The 17,785-nt window shown below is 44.8% G+C and overlaps 2 protein-coding genes across 4 annotated transcripts; one reads left to right on the top strand and one right to left on the bottom strand.

Annotated features, from left to right (window-relative positions):
• Positions 1 to 8: 8 nt before the first annotated feature.
• Positions 9 to 3,098, bottom strand: cebpa (CCAAT enhancer binding protein alpha). Its single transcript, XM_020602688.1, has one exon. It carries the CDS (start codon positions 2,917 to 2,919, stop codon positions 2,023 to 2,025), a length of 897 nt encoding a protein of 298 aa, XP_020458344.1. The 5' UTR covers positions 2,920 to 3,098; the 3' UTR covers positions 9 to 2,022.
• Positions 3,099 to 8,215: 5,117 nt separating this feature from the next.
• cebpg (CCAAT enhancer binding protein gamma) lies at positions 8,216 to 10,494 on the top strand. Of its 3 annotated transcripts, none has more exons than XM_020602682.1 (3): positions 8,216 to 8,434; positions 8,818 to 9,102; positions 9,624 to 10,494. In XM_020602682.1, exon 3 carries the CDS (start codon positions 9,729 to 9,731, stop codon positions 10,221 to 10,223), a length of 495 nt encoding a protein of 164 aa, XP_020458338.1. In that variant the 5' UTR covers positions 8,216 to 8,434; positions 8,818 to 9,102; positions 9,624 to 9,728; the 3' UTR covers positions 10,224 to 10,494. The 3 variants fall into 3 exon arrangements, with proteins under 3 accessions (XP_020458338.1, XP_020458337.1, XP_020458336.1); XM_020602681.1 differs by having other exon boundaries at positions 8,785 to 9,102; XM_020602680.1 differs by lacking the exon at positions 8,818 to 9,102 and having other exon boundaries at positions 8,217 to 8,434.
• The last annotated feature ends 7,291 nt before the right edge of the window (positions 10,495 to 17,785 follow it).

The raw sequence follows: 17,785 nt of genomic DNA, 5'->3' as shown, positions 1-17,785 counted from the left end.
AAAGGCTTATTTTACAATTGAGACATTAACTTGAAAACAAACTGGTTTAAACATTGTTTGTAAAAAGACAACAAAGTGCTTCCTTTGTCCTCACTGACACTAATCATCGTCAGTTTAAACAGGGTGACGAGCAGATCAGAGAGGTCAAAGGTCATCTCAGAGGATCAGAAGGCACTGTGTGTGTGTGTGTGTGTGTGTGCGTGTGTGTGCTATGATTCCACAGTGGAAAAGAGGAAGAGACACTTTGCATAGAAACCCTTTTCACATTTGGTTTATGTTTGTTTTTCTCATAATCAGCGACACATAAATACACATATGTAGAATGAGGCGTGTTTCTTTCTGCTGCTTTTCAGATCAGTACCCATGCATGTGTCACAGACAACACTGTGCTTCATTTGACAACAAATAGTGCACATTAGAAAGCTGCTGTACTTTCACTGTCCTCTGAAAACCAGACATCTCAGAGCCTGCAGAGTATGTGCCAAACACACAGCAAGAACTTGATGCAGAAAAGTCTCCTCTCTTTGAGCTCATTAAACATTTTCAGGGCTTTTTAAAAATGCGTCATTGTGAGCTTTACACAAACATGCTGCAACAGGTTTAGAGATACTTGGATTACAATGGATGGTGACATGATGAAGCAGGTACCACAGTTTCAATTGAAATATTCTGTTTTTGTGTCTATTCCTTATCTTTACTTTGGTGTTAACATCAGCAGACATAACTCAAACATCACCATTCATACAGATGGAAAAACCTCCACAGTATAACCTTTAAGGGAATTAAGAGACACAACCCGCCTGTTTCTGAGCGGGAAGCTTAAACATTGTTTGGTGTCATGGTTCAAATGTTTGAGGTGATTGTAGTGAGATCTGCAGACCCACAGTGCTTTTACTGCCATGGGTTAAACAACCTGAAATAAAATCCCCTTTCTGTCTCTTTTCAAAACATTTGAACTCACAGGGAAGAGTAGGAATTCAGCTGTCTATCATGTGACCACTGGTGCACAGACAATGCTTTTGGTATTATTATTATTATTATGGTAACTTCCATATTGTACCATCAGACCATGTCGTACCAGAGCGGGCCAACAGCCCTGCACCTCAGTCACGTGGAGATACACAAACAGAATGAGCATAAATCATGCATTATTGTCTCTGCAGGAAAAAAATAAACATAGGCTACATACAGTTGAGCCTATATGCAAGCAGTGTGCACTTTGATTTTCGTAAGTCTATAAACACATGTTCTAGTTCATTAGGAGACGATACAGAGGTGGTAACTTGTATAAAACAAAGGAAAATATGTGACAACCATGCACAACAGGCTGGTCTGGATCATCGCCCCCATGCCCTACCTTAGCTGCTCTGGTATGTGAGTAGAGTGTGTCATGGCACACGGTCTGTACGGAAATAAGGCACAAAACAACCAGTCCTCTGTTGTGTGGTTCTGCAGGGGGAACGAGCTTATTGGCTTCTGCACAAAAGTTTCCAAAGGCACACAAACACTGCAAAACAAATACGATCTGAACAATTCATTTAGTTTTTACTGTCATAAAAGTCAGTAAAAGTCTCATTCTCTCAGAACAAATGAAAAATAACCAGGCGGTGATAGTGAGATGATTTCACCTGCTTCCAAAAATGATCTTGTGTCAAGAGTTTTCAAAGATCAGGTGTCAGTTCCTGCTTTATGAACGGACACTTTGTCCAGAAAGTTCCTGAAACAAGAGAAACTGTGAAATGGTCTCACCAAGTTTTCTTATTATAAGACCCGCGTGTTTGAAAGCGGCACACTGGAGAGTGCTCTTTCACTTGTGTTTAGAGAATGAGACACTTAGTGACAGTAAGAGACCAACTGCTTTGTTTTGACAGATATTTTGCAGTGAACACTTCAGCTGCCTCAGTCTCCTCACAGCTCTTAGTCTGTCCATACACATGAAGAGATGTAGACACATTTGTGTGTATAAATCCAGCATTATACCAATCTGGCTCCTCTCTGGTTGCAGTCCATCTCACTAGTCTCTCAGCTGCCCATGGGTTTGAAGGATCCGTCTGGCAGCTGTCTAAAGATGCCCCGTAAGGTGTCCAGCTCCCGGGTCAGGTGCTCCACTCTCCGCCTCAGTCTGTCGTTGTCGGCGGTCAGCTCCACCACCTTCTGCTGTGTCTCCATGTTGCGCATTTTGGCCTTGTCCCTGCTCTTGCGCACGGCCACGTTGTTGCGCTCACGCCTCAGCCGGTACTCCGGGCTGCTCTTGTCGACGTGCTTCTTGGATTTCCCGCCCCCCCGGTGCTGCTCCAGCAGCTTCAGCCCCCCATGCTGCGGGTGCTGGTGTTGATGGTGGTGCTGGTGCGGACTGGGCACCGGGGTCGGTGGAGGGGTCGGGTGGCCCGGCTGGAGGTGCATGGTGGTCTGCGCGCAGTGCGCAATCTGGTACTGGAGGTGCGGCAGCTGTGGCTGCTGCTGTTGAGAATGCTGGGAGTATTGCTGCGAATGCGGGTGCGGGTGGTGGTAGGTGGGGGGCACGCCCGGGTTCAGGTCCTCGTCATCCTGGGGCTCCTGCTTGATGGCCACTGGTCGAATGCGCGGCGGGTTGTGCTCGTACAGCGGGTCCAGCTTGGACTCCATGTAGTTGGACATGTAGAGCTGCTGGGGGCCCGGGATGCATGGCACTGAGTCGTACTCTCCGTTCATGATCTTGACCTTGTCCTGCCGTGAGTTGTGGTGGAACAGGTCGGCCAAGAAGTCGTCGTTGAAAGCCGACGGGTCGATGTAGGCGCTCAGATCAATGGAAGGCTCGCTGTCTCCGATCTCACCCCCGAGGTCTGCCGGGTCTCTGTAGCCGGAGGAGGGCTGCTGGCCGTGGTTCAGGCTGCTCATGAGGGGCCGGGGCGCGACCTCGTACAGGTTAGAGAGCTCCATGGAGAATCTAAACCCAGGCAAGCATGGCGAGGAGCTCCGGGAATCCAGCTTGGAGAAAGTCAGGCTCTCTGTGAGGTCCTCAGGTGAGGGTGTGTGCGCACTGAGGCTCAGCGAGAATGTCACAGGTTGTATTTCAGTTCCACAGCACACAGACGTGGGTTAAAGCAACCGGTTGTCGCTCTGAGTACTTCTGCTTAGTAAACTCTGAACCGTCGAGCTGCAGTTATATAGCAGGAGGAGTGGGCGGGCACACACGAACACACACACACACAAACACACACACACACACACACACACACACACACAGTCCAGAATTTAACCCACACGTTTCCCGAGGCATTTTCACTAAACTCATTCCAGCGCTGCTGTCACTGGACGTGATCACAGAAGTTTATCTCAGACTCCGATGAGGCCAGAGCCAGTCAGCATTTTGGCTGAAACCAAATGCGCAAAACAGCGCGTTTGCCGTATTTATCACCACCATTCAGTTCCTGCCTCGGACTTGCTCCTCTAATGAGCCACAGTGTTACACGATCTAAACGAAGTTATGTTCCTCAGGTATAAACGCCGTTGCGTCAATGATAAATTATGATGCCAAATATGAAGTTCAATATAAAACCTTTGTGTCTGCCCACAGGCAGTGTGGCATTAAACCAACAAATATCCCAACTGAGTTTGGTATTTTCTTCGTAGAGGAGCGTCATTTATCAGACTCATCAGCTCCACAGCAGATTTAAAACTTTTAAGGTTTTGCGCACAGCCTGCAGAGATCACACGCCCAGACTTTCATATTTAGGATACTTTGAAGAAAATGCGTTTGGCAGCCTACATCAAACCAACCAGACAGTCAACAGCGCAGCAGGCCTCCACCAAGGTCATGCAGAATACTCACTTTTTCCTGTCATTACATTGATATTTTAACTGTGCTCATATGAAGACGTTGTTTAGCGGGTTTAAATGAGTGACCGTCCCTATGACCAGATAAAGAGCAGGGGTCCCTGCAGGACAAACAGGGGCAATAAGGATCTTGTTATGTCAGTGATGTCAGACGGGATCAAGCCAGTGTCGAACTGCAGGGAGGCTGCAGAGAGCCTGAACAGAGGGCCCAGAGCGCCCTCTGTCGCCTGAAAACCAGACCTCCTGTTCTGAGGACTGTGGGCTGACCTTTGTACAGGAGGCAATTATATTATTTGTTCTCTCTTATTGCATTAGATGTTTTATTTTCCCTCCATTGCTACAAGGCAATGTTAATCAGGTAGTTTGCAACCCCCCACTTCCTTATTATCACTGTAAAAATGGTGTAGTGGGACTGTGTAGTTACAGCAGCACATGGACTAAAATCACTGCTTTTTTGAGTGAGGTTCATTGAGAAAGTTACACGGTTTGTTTCAACTTCTAATCATCCTGCCATCCATACTGCTTGCAAACCAATGATGGTAAGATGATGTCATAGGGTAGGACTGGATAAGTCTGACTTCTTCCTACTCCATTCAAGCATGTACTAGGTATAAGCAAATTGATTTTGGAATATGTGTAAAATATGTGTGTTGTCATATCAACTGCTTTACATGCTTGAAAGAATAAATCAAATCAAATCAAATCCTTGAGGAAGTTTGGGAGGTCATTGGATAGGTTTTACAAATCATTCAAGACTTTCAAGGGCTCACTGAATAGGTTCCACCCAACCCTGAGGAGTTTCAAGGACTGCCTAAGAAATTTTCAGTGGCACTTTGGGAGTTTACAGGGGTCTTGTAATTTCTAGCAGTCACAGCGAGTATTCAAGGGGCCACTGAGGACTAAGTAAGAATGTTCTAGTGGGAAACTGGAATAGTTACAGCTGATGTTCTATAGATCCAGCAAAGAGTCTTTGGGAAGATTTAAGGAGCCTCCTGTGAACAGTTTCCAGGGACCTTGAAAATGTTCTGTGGTTTTTAAGGATGTTTTGTTGACCCTTTAAAGGGCTCCATATCTCACTGAGGAGGTTAAAGTGGTTACTAAAGAAAATTCATTTACTGTATCCTTGAAGAATTTCAGGGTAGCCTAGCAAAGTTTCTGTGGTCCTTATGGAGGTTCCAGTGGTCCTTACAAGATTCTAGTGGTGCTTGGGAAGGTTCAAGGAGGCACAGCGTAGCTCCAGAAGTAGGCTTTAGTGATCTCTGAGGAAATTCAGAGCATCATTGAGGATGTTTAAGGGATTCAAGGAGGCTCTGCAGATTTTGGTTCTTAAGCAGTTTCTTTTGGGTTTGCAGGAGGTTTAAGGGGGCCATTTAAGAAACTTAAAGAGTTGAGTCTGCTCAATCTGAGGTGTTATATGGATTCTTCAGAAGGATCAAGGGGTCTTGGGAAAGTTCAGAGTTTTTGCACAAGTATGAAACAATGCAAAGCTTGAGAGTCCGAGCGTCGACTCCTGGTGTAACTCCACAGTCAGAAGTCACCAGGAGTACATTTTCACCTTTGTTCTTAGCGTTTGCAGATTTTGTGTAAGTTGTTGGTTTTTCTGTTTTTGTCTGAAGCTAGTGATGCTGCCATCTTGGCCAGGGCACCTTGCACAAGAGGTTTCTAACCTCAAAGTGGGTTAATCCTAACCCTTGGTTAAATATTGATAAAATAAATAAGCAAAAAAGTGCCAGAGTGTGTGACTGCTCCAAACACAGCCCAAAAAAAACAAAAACTCAATAAATCCTGAAAAACACTCTAACCGTTTTATAAGATTTTTTTATTTGCAATTGGCAGCAGTAACAAAAGAAGCTTGGATTTTAGCCCAGATGCTAGACGTGCACACATGTCCTGAACAAAATCAGAAATCACAGTAAAGTGGTGCTGTCACCTTCAGTACACACTGTACCCTGGGTGAGTTTGACTTGGCACACAGTGAGAGTACATGACTCAGATGGGCGTGTCAAGCATGCTGACCTTTAACCTCTCTGACTGACTGTGCAGTATTTATCCAACTGGACCAACAGCAGCACAGTGACTCTGCGCTCAGTCTCCATTCATTCTATTCAAACTGAAGTCACAAAGAACCACTGATGGCTGACCCTCAGACACTTTGCACAAACACGTTTTTCTGTTTTCCTGCATGTGAACACATTATTTTACAGCCCTGGTTTCTTCATGCCTTGAATATTGGAACAGACTGGTTAGTTGTCTTATTTTAAAAATCTGCTGATTGACTCCAGACCGTGCCAAACACATCCAGATGTATAGACACCCCAGTCCTGTTTGAGCTCCTTTCACCTGGCTCCCAGGATGTGTCAGAACTGAGTTTAAGCTTTTAAGGCTCTTCATGACCAGTGTGAGCTCCTTATCTGCCTGTAGTCGGGACCCTGAGACTCTGGATTGGCCCGAGGACTCGGACTGACTCAGTGACATTTTAACAGTAAAAAAAAAATAAAAATTTGAAAATGTAAAGGTACTTTAATCTGAGAGATGCTGATTTCATTTCAGTGTTTAATTCCCTTTCAGTAACTGCATTTATCTTACACCGGTAGATATGACTGGATCTTTTTTATCGGATGATTCTGATTCATTTATTTTGCTGCCCTACTGAAGCAGGTGCCCTGTGGGAAGCATGCTGTAAAAAATAAAGATTATTATTATTATTTAATGGCGGGTCACGTATGTTTAGTCTAGTCTGATGGAAATAACTTAACAATTTACACATACATGTTACACTTTAAAAAACATAATCAGCTCTTCTGTGTCTCTAGACGAGAAAATAATCATGGTGATGTCATCGTGCATGCTAACACAGCTGTCATTTACAGTATGACTTGACCATCGCACACACACCCTGGTTGTTATTCATGTGCACATGTGGCTCACATTTCAGTTACATGGCACTGACACAAACAGATGGGAAGGAGCAACACAACAAGATCAGATCTGACTGAAACATTAGAGCTGAGCATTAAGGCCTGAGTTGTGGACACAGTCTAATATGGTTTCAGACCAACAACGGCTTTGTTTTAGTCTGCTTTCTCAACACAATGTGCCAAGTTCAGACTCAGGTACTTAGGAGTTCAGTCTTGGCAAGTTCACCTCTGTTGTCCAAGTGCTGAAGGATGGAAGAAGGCAGTACATGCAGTTTACTCTCCAACACCACCAATAGAAATAGATAGTATTCCAGCAGGAACATGCATGGATGACTGGCCAGCACACTGCCTTGACATTTGACTGCAACAAAAGTTGGGTCTGGTTCATTTTCCCTGCCAGAGTGCTCTTTGTTGGCGCCCCCACTGTACTAATGGAGTGACTCCATTAAAATGAATCAGAGGTGTGTGTTTTCACACAGGGATAATGTCTGACTGAACACAGGATATCTCCACCTCTGATGCACATACCATTCTGGCTTTTATGTATCTTGTGAGTGCCCCAGATTTTTGGGCTGTGATGGAGAAACAGTTACACAAATGCACAGCTTCTGTGTTGCCTGAAAGTTGACAGGACATTGTTACTGCGCAGAAATACCCCATCATGTCTGTAAAGGAAGATTATTATCAATTAGGATTTTCTTCTATCTCCCCTACAACATGTGACTGGTGACATCATGTATCCACTGTGAAGAAACACAAACATGATTACATGATTACAACCTAATAAATGTGGACAAAATAATTCTTCCATCATTGTAAGAAAGCTAAACATGACCATGGTTTCACTTCTGTAGAGGTCTGTTTTGTGCCACACAAAGACCTTAGAAAAACAACACTTGCCTGAGACTTCAAAAGTCAAACTTTCATTTTATTTTAGGTCATTATCATGATGCAAACAAACACCAAGCTCAAGATTATTCCACAATATGCAGAGGAACATCCAGCGGACTGAGCCGGATGTACTATAGGCCTAAGTATCCTTTTTACATAGGAATATAAGAATATTTAAATGGCACTGTTTTGAGTTGTTTGCGACATATGTATTTTTCAACTCTCGTTTAAGTTTTCTCTTTTTTGTAATGTGCTGCAACACCTTACTTTGTAGGGCTATCTGTTAATTAGTTTTTCTTTAATAAAAAGCATTTTATGTGGATTCCTGATAGCATGCTTTTGATGATATAGTACAAGTAATGTTTATATTATTAATTACAGTGGTAACACGAATATAAAAAGGTAAAATTAGTAGTTTGAGTGTGAATAAATTTCATCTTTGAGAGATGAAGTCATGCCTATATTAACTCATTTGACCAACCTCATATTACATAAGAAAAACAAAACCAAAAAAAAAAAACAGGCCTTTCCTATTGGTCTAATAAGATGTCCATCGTAGAGTGCATTGCATCACTCTGCCGAACACACACCTGCGATTGGCCAGCGGCTCATTTCGCTGCCTCCTCCTCGTCTCTGGTTGGTTGACCATGGACATTGCCGTACATGGTAAAAGAGATTTCGCAATCGGCTCCTCTCCATGTTACAAACAAAAACACACAGAGCTCAGAGACACGGAATTAAACGCCAACTTCTTACGTTAACTTTTCATTACTTTGACGGATGGTTGAGTTTACCGCCGCCCCGTGAAGGTAAGCTGGGTTTTAAAGTCTTTGTGGATCGGAAAAAGCGAGCCAACAATAAGGTTAGGACTTGTTAGCACCAGAAGCTAAATAGCTGGCTAGCTGCCCGGCTAAACGGGTAGTTTAGTTACGTGCTTGTTAGAAGAAAGTGAAAATGTCGTGTTGTGTGTGTTTAAAGTCCAATTACACTCAGATTAGCGTTTGTATATAGGGCAGGAAATCTTAATGTTACGAATTATTTTTAAATCTTAAGGCTGCTTAGAATTGGCTAAAAGTTGTTAGAAGTGCATGGGAATTCAAAATTCACGGTCTTGTGTCCTTTTGTCGGGATGCTTGTCGTATGTTGTGTCATCCCGCAGTAAATTCGTATAAAATCTGAGGTTTGTGCGTAGCTCCGTATGACTCCGGAGTTCCCCTCTCTCGGCACAAAGACAGCCGATGATGATGCAACAGCAGGCAACAGACGAAGCGCTGTTGTTTGCACCCGGGACGCTTTTCCTTGCGCACAGCTGACTGGTGGCATGGCAACGAGCCGACCAATCAGAGCGGCGCTACTGATTGACCGTGCGGAATAATGATCGTGTGTGGAGGTGGAGGAGGTTGGTTAGCATCAGAGGTGACACCAAGCCTCCTGACGGATGGATCGAGGTCAGCTGGGGGTGGCAGAAATGAGGCAGGTGTGTGTGTAGGTCTGAGGGTACAGGTGTAGCTAGTGGTCACACAATAGGGAGCAGAATCACTTCAACAGATGTGCCATTGATTAACAAATGACTGTCTACTGATCATCATTTAATAATTGAGCTCTGAGCTTTGAACTGTTGGTCACACAGAACAAGCTTTGTGAGGGGTTACTGAATTAATTACACATTGAACAATCAAACAGGTAGTTAAAAGGGACAGTTGTGGTCCTGTACAAAATATCTCCATCTTGGTCTCATATGATATTAAACTGACAAAACCTGACATTATCAGGAAGTGGTGATGGACAATTTCCTGTTTCCCTATGTTGTAACAACAAACAATTAATGGAGAAAATTATTAACTTTAATAAAATCAGTTGTTAGTTGCAGCCCTACATACTATTAATCAATTTAAGGAAATGAGTAGACTAACCAGAAATGAAGCTAGCTGTTAGTTTGAGACCTAAAAGCACCAAATGGTTTCCATAAAGTAAAACGTGTCCTCTTCTGTCCCACAGGTTGTGTTCAGGTGAAGCCCTCCTCTTCTGCTTCCTGTCACTGTTTTATCTCTATACCTGAGGAGACTCTGGTTGGAGATCAGCACCTGCAGGCAGCACTTCCAAATGAGCCGGCCGTCACAGCTGAAACTAACCACAACTGATCACAACGGCGTTAGCGTCATCCAGAGTCAGGCCCACGCCTCCTCATCCTCATCTCTTCCAGCAGCTGTAGCTGGGCTGCAGCAAGTCCCTCAGCTCGTCCCCACCAACCCTTCAGCTGGAGGCGGCAAGGCCCTCCCCCCCAGCAAGATGAAGAAGCCTCCAGCAGACAAGGACAGCGAGGAGTACCGTCAGCGCCGTGAACGCAACAACCTGGCAGTGAAGAAGAGCCGCATGCGCAGCAAGCAGAAGGCGATGGACACACAGCAGCGTGTCAACGAGCTGAAAGAGGAGAACGAACGGCTCGAGGCCAAGATCAAGCTGCTGAGCAAAGAGTTGAGTGTGCTCAAAGACCTCTTCCTGGAGCACGCCCACAACCTGGCCGACAATGTGCAGCCAGCCGCCAGCACTGAGGGATCAAGCCCCACCCCCAACACTACCACTGCTAATGGGCAGTGAGGTGCGGTGTCACATGGACTTTTGATACTTGCAGCTTTGGAAACATGGCTTCACATCTTCTTCACAGCTTTATTTTCTCACATTTAATCTGCAACCTCGAACACCCCCCCCTTTAAAAGCCACGTACAGTTTGTGTAGATTGATGGTGACTTTTTAAACTCATTCACATTCAGACTGAATCCTGGAACAGTTTCCAGTGACAGAAAGTATCTTCATGTGACATGCCAAAGGAGAGGCCACACTGGAGTATTGATCAGCTGGTTATTGGAGCACTGCGTCCAAATGAGCCGGCCTATGAACCTGCGAACTGCTATGAACCTGCAGTGAATCATTCCTGTTTCCTTCTCCCGTGGGCTCATTAGAAACCCGGGTGGCTGGACCAGGTGTTGGACTCGCTCTGCGCGCACTCAGCTGCAAGATGTACATGTCAAGTCTTAAATTCCCTTTTCTAGGATGCGTGTTTTCTGGTGTTCTGCTAAAAGTTTTTAACGTTGAAAGTACATTCACTACATGTTGATGTTTGAAGGACATTTCTGGGTTTTTTCACATTATCAGTCGTCATGTATTTCATTCTGTTCCATTTCAGTAGCAATACTGAAAAATACCTTTTTAATACTTACTCTCTTGAGTATGAACACAAATCATGGTGAAGCTCTGTCAGGCCCAGGGTGTAGATGCTACCAGACAGGATTGTCCTTTACTGGATGGTCTTCTGTTTGAGCTGCACACTTTCAACCTTTGTGTCTACACAGTCGAGTCTTTCTGGATGATGGTGAAGGGCCGTTCCATTTTGTAGCCTGGGTCACCTTGTCATATTTGTGCTCGGTACACCTGCAGGTGACTGCCACCTCCAGAAACATGAGTCTTAAACAGGTCCTGGAAAACCTGGAATACTTGATTCCATCTTCCCAGTGTTTGTCCTGTTTATTAATGCAACAAACCTAAGAACATGGTGGTTCAAACAGACCCTGAAACACATCCTGTTCTCTTTGTTAGCTTTAATGATCATGATCTGCAAGTGTCATTTAAGATGTCCAGACTCCTCTGGATGTCACACATCGATCAACAACAGAAGGGAAATGGGTGGAATCTTTCTCTAATCTCTGCTTTTTGTGACACGCTGGGTAGTGTTGTTCCAGGAGACGAGATATGCTCCAGGTGCCCATTGTGTTTGTGTCTGAAGAAATGACTCCTCATTGATTAACTTCCTGTCAGCTGCTGTGTTTGTGACACAGCTGGCCACACATATGATGGTACGACCCAGGCTCTGTTTAAACACCATCTAAAAGTAGGCTTTGAGCAGCGACCCCACCTGGCCCACCACCACTCACTTGGTGGAGCTGCGTGTATGTGTGTCTCATATGCTGGGTGTAGGTGTGTGTGTTTGTGGTGCTGGGTGGATCCAGACACCTAAGGCAAGCCGCAGTTTTCATTAAATCCGGTCCAGACTGAGTTGTTAGCCGTCTGCTACTGAAGTCTGAGCAAATCTGGACAGGCCCCGCTGCGGCCTCCACCTCGTTAGCTTGCCGTTTGCCGCAGAGGGGGTGGGTCTTGCTCTCAGACTTGATAATTATGTGAGCTTTGTGCAGGTGTGGAGTGTTTTTTCCCAGGATCTGTCTGCCAAGAGCTTCACCTCCCTGCAGGAATGTTGTTGTCTGAGTGCTGATGCTCCTGAGCTCAGCTCAAAGTTCCCACAACGTTCCAGCTACGTTCCCACCAGGTTGGGACACTAAACTGCTCTGGTTGTGTTGCAGTCTCCAAGTTTGGCTGGGGACTCGGATGTCTTCCCTGATTCTAGACTTACAAGGAATGTTCCACTCTGGATTTCTCACTGTAAAGTAAATTATAGTTTCATCAGGCTGATGCTGACTGATCAGAAAGCCTTTATTCTAATTGAAGGAAGTAATGTAAACTTAATGAAAAGACGTCTTTTTGTCCACATGCACCAGTCTGCAATACACAAACACACGCAGCTGGGTTTCTGGCAGATTTTACCAGGAAAGACATCCCTGAGACGTGGTGAGCGATTTCTCTGTCCTGTCCTCAGTGCTGGGCTGCACATGTGATTTAAACTGAGTCTTGACTAGACTTGAGGAGATAAAGGGAACGTGCAGAAAGACCCCTGTTTTTACTGAGACAGACATTGTGTGTGTTGCAGCCCTGTTTAGTTGTAATCATGTTTGTGTTGAACATTGTTCACAAAGCGTCAGCTCGAGTGTCCAGTGCGAATTCCAAGGCAGATGTCAACTTTTAAATTAAGAGTCTCAACTCGTGAGAAACGGTGGTGTAACGTTGTGGGAACTTTTGCCGCTCACTGGCTGAGCCTTGGCGAGCAAGATTTTCATCTTCCTCACTTTTCTATGGTTTGTTTTGGTACTCTTCTCTTCCCCGCAGCATGTTTGTCGATGTCTTTGCATGGGGTTTAGGGGGTCACTGTGGAAACACTGACTGTGTGCTGTAAAAGAGCCTAACATGTTGGCATGTCTGTGTGTTGGGCTGAATGTTGCTGGGCAGCATTTTTGTCTCTCAGCTTTTTTATATCACAGGAGCCTGGGGGCTGAGCATTGGAAATTAAAACTGTCTGAAAGTGAAACTGTGTGCTTTTTTTTTTTTTTTTTTTTTTTCAAAATTCTAAACATGCTTTCTGTTCATGCCCCTGTACACCACAGTGGATGGATTGGTTCACTTATAAAACACAGTTTGACTCTCATGTGCATACCATAAGCAACTTTAATGCCACACAAGGTGAGTTGCAGGTGGATGTTAAGAGGATTGTGTGACATCGTATCACTACCTCCTCAGATTGTACACAGGCTCCATAGTTCTCAGGGGAAGCACATGTTATTAATTTGCCAGTGGGAGATCATTCTAATACTGTGTATTGAAAGAAAAGAGAACTCGCCATCAGAAACGGCCTCACAGCCTTTGTCATCGGCGTTGGATTAACAACACTCCCGATCTTTGCCACTTTTCAGCATCTGTATTTAGTGTCATATGGTTATTGGTATGTATATACTGCATGTGTGTGTGTGTGTGTGTGTGTGTACTGTGTGTTTTAATGAAAGCAGCTGTGACTGTTTCTGACATGATCTAAGTCGTCCTCCCCCACTGTGGCAGGAAAGTTGTTTTTATTCATTCATTTGACGTGCACACAATGTAACCCAGTCGTCCACTGTTTGATAACCCCCATGTGTAACTTTGAGCTGTACAGCTGTGCTTCATGTCCCTAAATTGCAGATTCAGCTTTAGAAACTAAATCTTCCTCAGCCCACAACCTTTTAGTCTGTTTGTGATGGTGAATGAGTTTCTAAATTTAAAACATCTAAGACAAACTGTGAAATGGGAGTTTCAAAGATTTATATAGTCATGTCTTATGATTTTTACTTTCCTGGCCCTGTCATGTTACCATTTTATTTATTTAGTTTTTTTTACTCGGGTGAAAAAAAGAGCTACCCAGGTGAAAATCCATTTCTCATGTTGGTGTTCAGTACAAGCCAAAGGTCCTGTCCTGTCCCCCCCACCCCTTTATCAGCCGACTGGGGAGGGGGGCTCATCTCGTACCACACGGTCATGTCCCGGAGCGACCAGGTCCTGCAGAGACAGAGGGGACGACTGTCAGCCCAGGTCCACGCTTCGAACTCTGTGCAGACTTTACAGTTTCACAGGTTGTAGGAGTTGTTCTGCTTTATAGTTCTGCAAAGCAGTTTTACCCGGACACACCCTGAGGCCACAGGATCCACAGCTGCTTGAACTTTTGTCCTTAGACAAACATTTAAATGTCATTTTATGGATTTACAAGGACAGTGCACAATCGCCATGTCTGTGCAAAAGTCCGGTTCCACCAGCATTAAAACAAAATCTCTTCGTCTCACTGGAGACGGTAGATTTACTCACACAACCCTTCAGTGGATTCATATCTGACATTTAGATCTCCGTATTAATATTGGCTGACTAATAGGAAACGTTCTTTTCTGATGGCTTATGCTGTGTTGTGTAACTAATATTTGGTCCGTGTTTTATCATTTAGATCATGAGACAATTTTAAACCAGAATTTATAAGTAAAGGAGGCCTAGTTATTAAAAGCAGTGGAAAAAAGAGCAGTCTTTGTGTTTTGGAAGTGCCTATATGAGAGCTGCATCCAGTGCTGGAACATTTTGCTGGCTTTGAATCAACTGTGTGCTTATTTCGCTGGATACAAGTATTAACATGTATGTCACCTGTGTGTGATCGGGGTTTTCCCGCCTCGCTGCTGCGATGGAGCAAAGTGCAGCTGGGACGTCCCTCTGCCTCCTGCTGATGAATCAGGTCACAATGGTCTGACTGTGTTCATCAAGCCAAGGAAATGAAGAGTATCCCTAAAGATGGAGCATGTTCAGAAAACAACTCAGGAGCAAAAAGATAAATAAAATAAATAAGAGAAGCAAAATAAAGTTTAAACTATAAACTATATAAAGGAACCCTGAAAACTTCTCAAAGACTACTATACCTACAGCTTTCTCAAAAATGATAAAATTAAGCGTGTCACAAGGATCCTGGATCCATGGAACTCCCTCTGACCTATTACACCTGCTCAATGACCCCTGACCCTCCTCAGTGACCTTCTGCACTTCCTCAGGACCCCCTGACCCTCCTCAGTCATCTCCTGACCCTCCACAGTCACCCCCTCACCCTCTACAGTTATCCAGACCCTCCTTAGTCACCCCCCTGACCCTCCTCAGGACCTCCTGAACCTCCACAGTTACCCCCGACTCTTCTAAGAAACTGTTAGAACCTGCTATGTTCTCTGTTTGTAGATGTGTTCTCTGTCTGCAGATTTAGCCTCTTGGACAAACACTTTTAAACTTTGTCACAAAGATCAAGCTTTTCCTCCTTAGCACTTCTGACATGTGCATGTTGTCTTTTCCTGTGTAAACCTTCTTATTTTCCTCGTCTTTACATGTACGTTCCTTTCTGTTCCCTTATGTAACAGTCTCCTTTCTCCTTTGTTTTTCTTTGGCTCCTTTTTCATTTCCATTTTCCTTTTCCTCCCTTTTTTGTCCAGCTCAGTTGCTTTATGTTGTTCTCTAACAGCCTCTGTGCTTGTCTGAAACTGTTTCACAGAAGCAAAAGGCCAGATCACAACCTGAGGACTGTTGTCACGCACCAGGCACAGGACAATCTTAATATGAAATATTGAGGAGGTGTTAAACTGAAGGTTTTCCTTGTTAATCCAGACTGAACATTCATTCCATTGCAGCCATGTGAAGTGTGAGACCGGGTGGGTGTGTGCTGGTGCACAGATAAGACCTTGAGATTGATAAACGGTTATCAGAGCAACAAAGCGAGCTGAGTGACTGGCCTTGAAAACCAAACAGAGGTGCTGACGGTGACTGATTGACAGGATGACATCATGATCACCTGAGCTCGGCAAACTGAACTGGAGCAGTTTTTTCTCCCTCTGACATGCAAAGGTCAGCAGACTGAGCAAGCATGTCTGCGGACTGTAAACTCTTAGTGGCGGGGAGCCAAATGTCTCTACCTGGCACAGAGCTTGTGTACACTGCCCACACAGAGCCAGTCCTCCCACCTCCTCCCATTGTTTCCATGATGAGCTGTGCTGTCAGAGCGGCACGTCAGCATCTAAAAATAAACCCGGGTGTGTGGAGGATGTGTCGGCTATCATCAGCAATCTCAGAATTGGAGCATTGGCTTCTCTCCTGACGATCCACTCTCAGCTCCCAGGTTCAGTAACCGAGATTAGACTTAATCTGAAAATGGAGCTGAGCACAGACATCACACGCTGCCTGTCTGCAGGCTGCACATGTGGCTGAGACAGCCTGGGGTTTGTGTCACTGTCTGACAGCATTGTATGTTTCCTGTATCGTGTTGTTCCAGTTCTTCATTCTCTGGTGTTCACAGTGAGCTAATTATTTAAAGCGCAGACTCACCATGTGCCAGCATGGTTTATGTCTTGTGTAACATTTCCCTTAAATTCAGATTGACAGATTTGGTCTCTTGAGAAACATTTGGATCCCCAATAGAATTTCAGATACAGTTTGGAGGGTTGAAAAGAAATCCACATAAAACCAACACGTTTTCATGTCACATGACCAAGTTGCCTTCATGTACATAAAATAGGTGGTTAGAATCAGGAAAGACCATGGCTTGGGTTAAAACACTCATCAGTTACAGAGCACCTCTCTCCTGTGGGAAAGTCAGATGTTTGTGTCTCTGTTCGCTCTGGGTTTTGTTTCCACCAGCTCCTGAGGGAAACCTCTGGCTGTGGAGCTGCTAAATGCTGCACTGTGTTCCCCAGCTGATCTCTGACTGGCTCTGTCTGCTGGTTGCTGCTGAGCAGCTCATGGACAGTGGAAACATCTTTTCTGGAACCTGATTCTGAGCCAGGCAGAAAATGTGCCACAAAGAAAGAATAAAATGTTCAGCAGCACCACAGATATGAGAGTTTACTCAGACGTGACCTTTTGAGAGTGTGGTAGCTGCCGACACGTCACGTCTCCTCTAGACACCAGCGCTGGTCATCCGCTCTGATCAGTTCCTGATGGAGGGCTTTTGGCACTCGGAACGCCTCCTCCCTCTGGTACCTGTGGGAGAGGAGGTCAGGCTGAGGGCGTGCGAAGGTGTTTCTGGCCAGGAGAGAGAGAGAGCAGAGACTGAATGTAAACTGATATGAATGTTCTGCAAAGCCTGAGCATCAAGGAGTTATCAGGAACATTACTCAGCCTGTATGTGCATGTGCGTGAGGGTTTGTGTTTCTTTTCTATGATTTCATGCTCATGTCTTACATAAGCCTATAATTAACAACAAATCTGACTGGGAATAGTGCACGTTGAAAGCACTGGGATAGTTTCAGTCTGCTCTCTGTTCAACTTCATGTCAGATTTTGTTGTGACAACTAGACAAATAAATGTAATAATCTCATTTTATATGAAAAGGTGTTTTAGCGCACAGCTACAGTACTTAATGCAGGAGACCAGACAAACAGGATATTAACAATACAAACTACACAAGCTTCTGCTATAACAGCTTGAGCAGTGCACCCAGGTCTGACCGGATGTCCATCTCTGTGTTAGCGTGTCCCTGTGCACATGTGCCTGAGCGTCTGGCAACAGCTCCAGCATCAAGTTTGCTGATGGCACAGTGAGATTTCCAAGGATGAGATTCCACTTATGATAAAAGAGACAAAAGAGCAGTAAGCTACTTGAAAGAGAAATATGAGGTAATACGATGAAAACACACATAAACAAAAACATATACAAAATCTATCTATCTATTTATACACACTGTGACGTCCTTACATGGGCTTTATCTGTCAGCCTTGTTTGCTGGGTCTCCAGACAAGGAGAAGAGACTGCTAGTCTTTGTGCCCTGACTACTGGGCCATCCATCCATCCATCCATCCATTTTCCTCCGCTTATCCGGGACCGGGTCGCGGGGGCAGCAGTCTAAGCAAAGATGCCCAGACTTCCCTCTCTCCAGACACTTCCTCCAGCTCCTCCGGGGGAATGCCAAGGCGTTCCCAGGCCAGCTGAGAGACATAGTCCCTCCAGCGTGTCCTGGGTCT

This window comes from Monopterus albus, unplaced genomic scaffold (assembly GCF_001952655.1).
Source record: "Monopterus albus unplaced genomic scaffold, M_albus_1.0 scaffold57.1, whole genome shotgun sequence".
Lineage (NCBI taxonomy): Eukaryota > Metazoa > Chordata > Actinopteri > Synbranchiformes > Synbranchidae > Monopterus > Monopterus albus.
Note: the sequence above shows the minus strand (reverse complement) of the source record. Positions and strands in the feature narration are given on the sequence as shown.

Excerpts from the sequence above, each read along its gene's own strand:
- cebpa (XM_020602688.1), bottom strand. The coding sequence starts at position 2,919 with ATGGAGCTCTCTAACCTGTACGAGGTCGCGCCCCGGCCCCTCATGAGC.
- cebpg (XM_020602682.1), top strand. The coding sequence starts at position 9,729 with ATGAGCCGGCCGTCACAGCTGAAACTAACCACAACTGATCACAACGGC.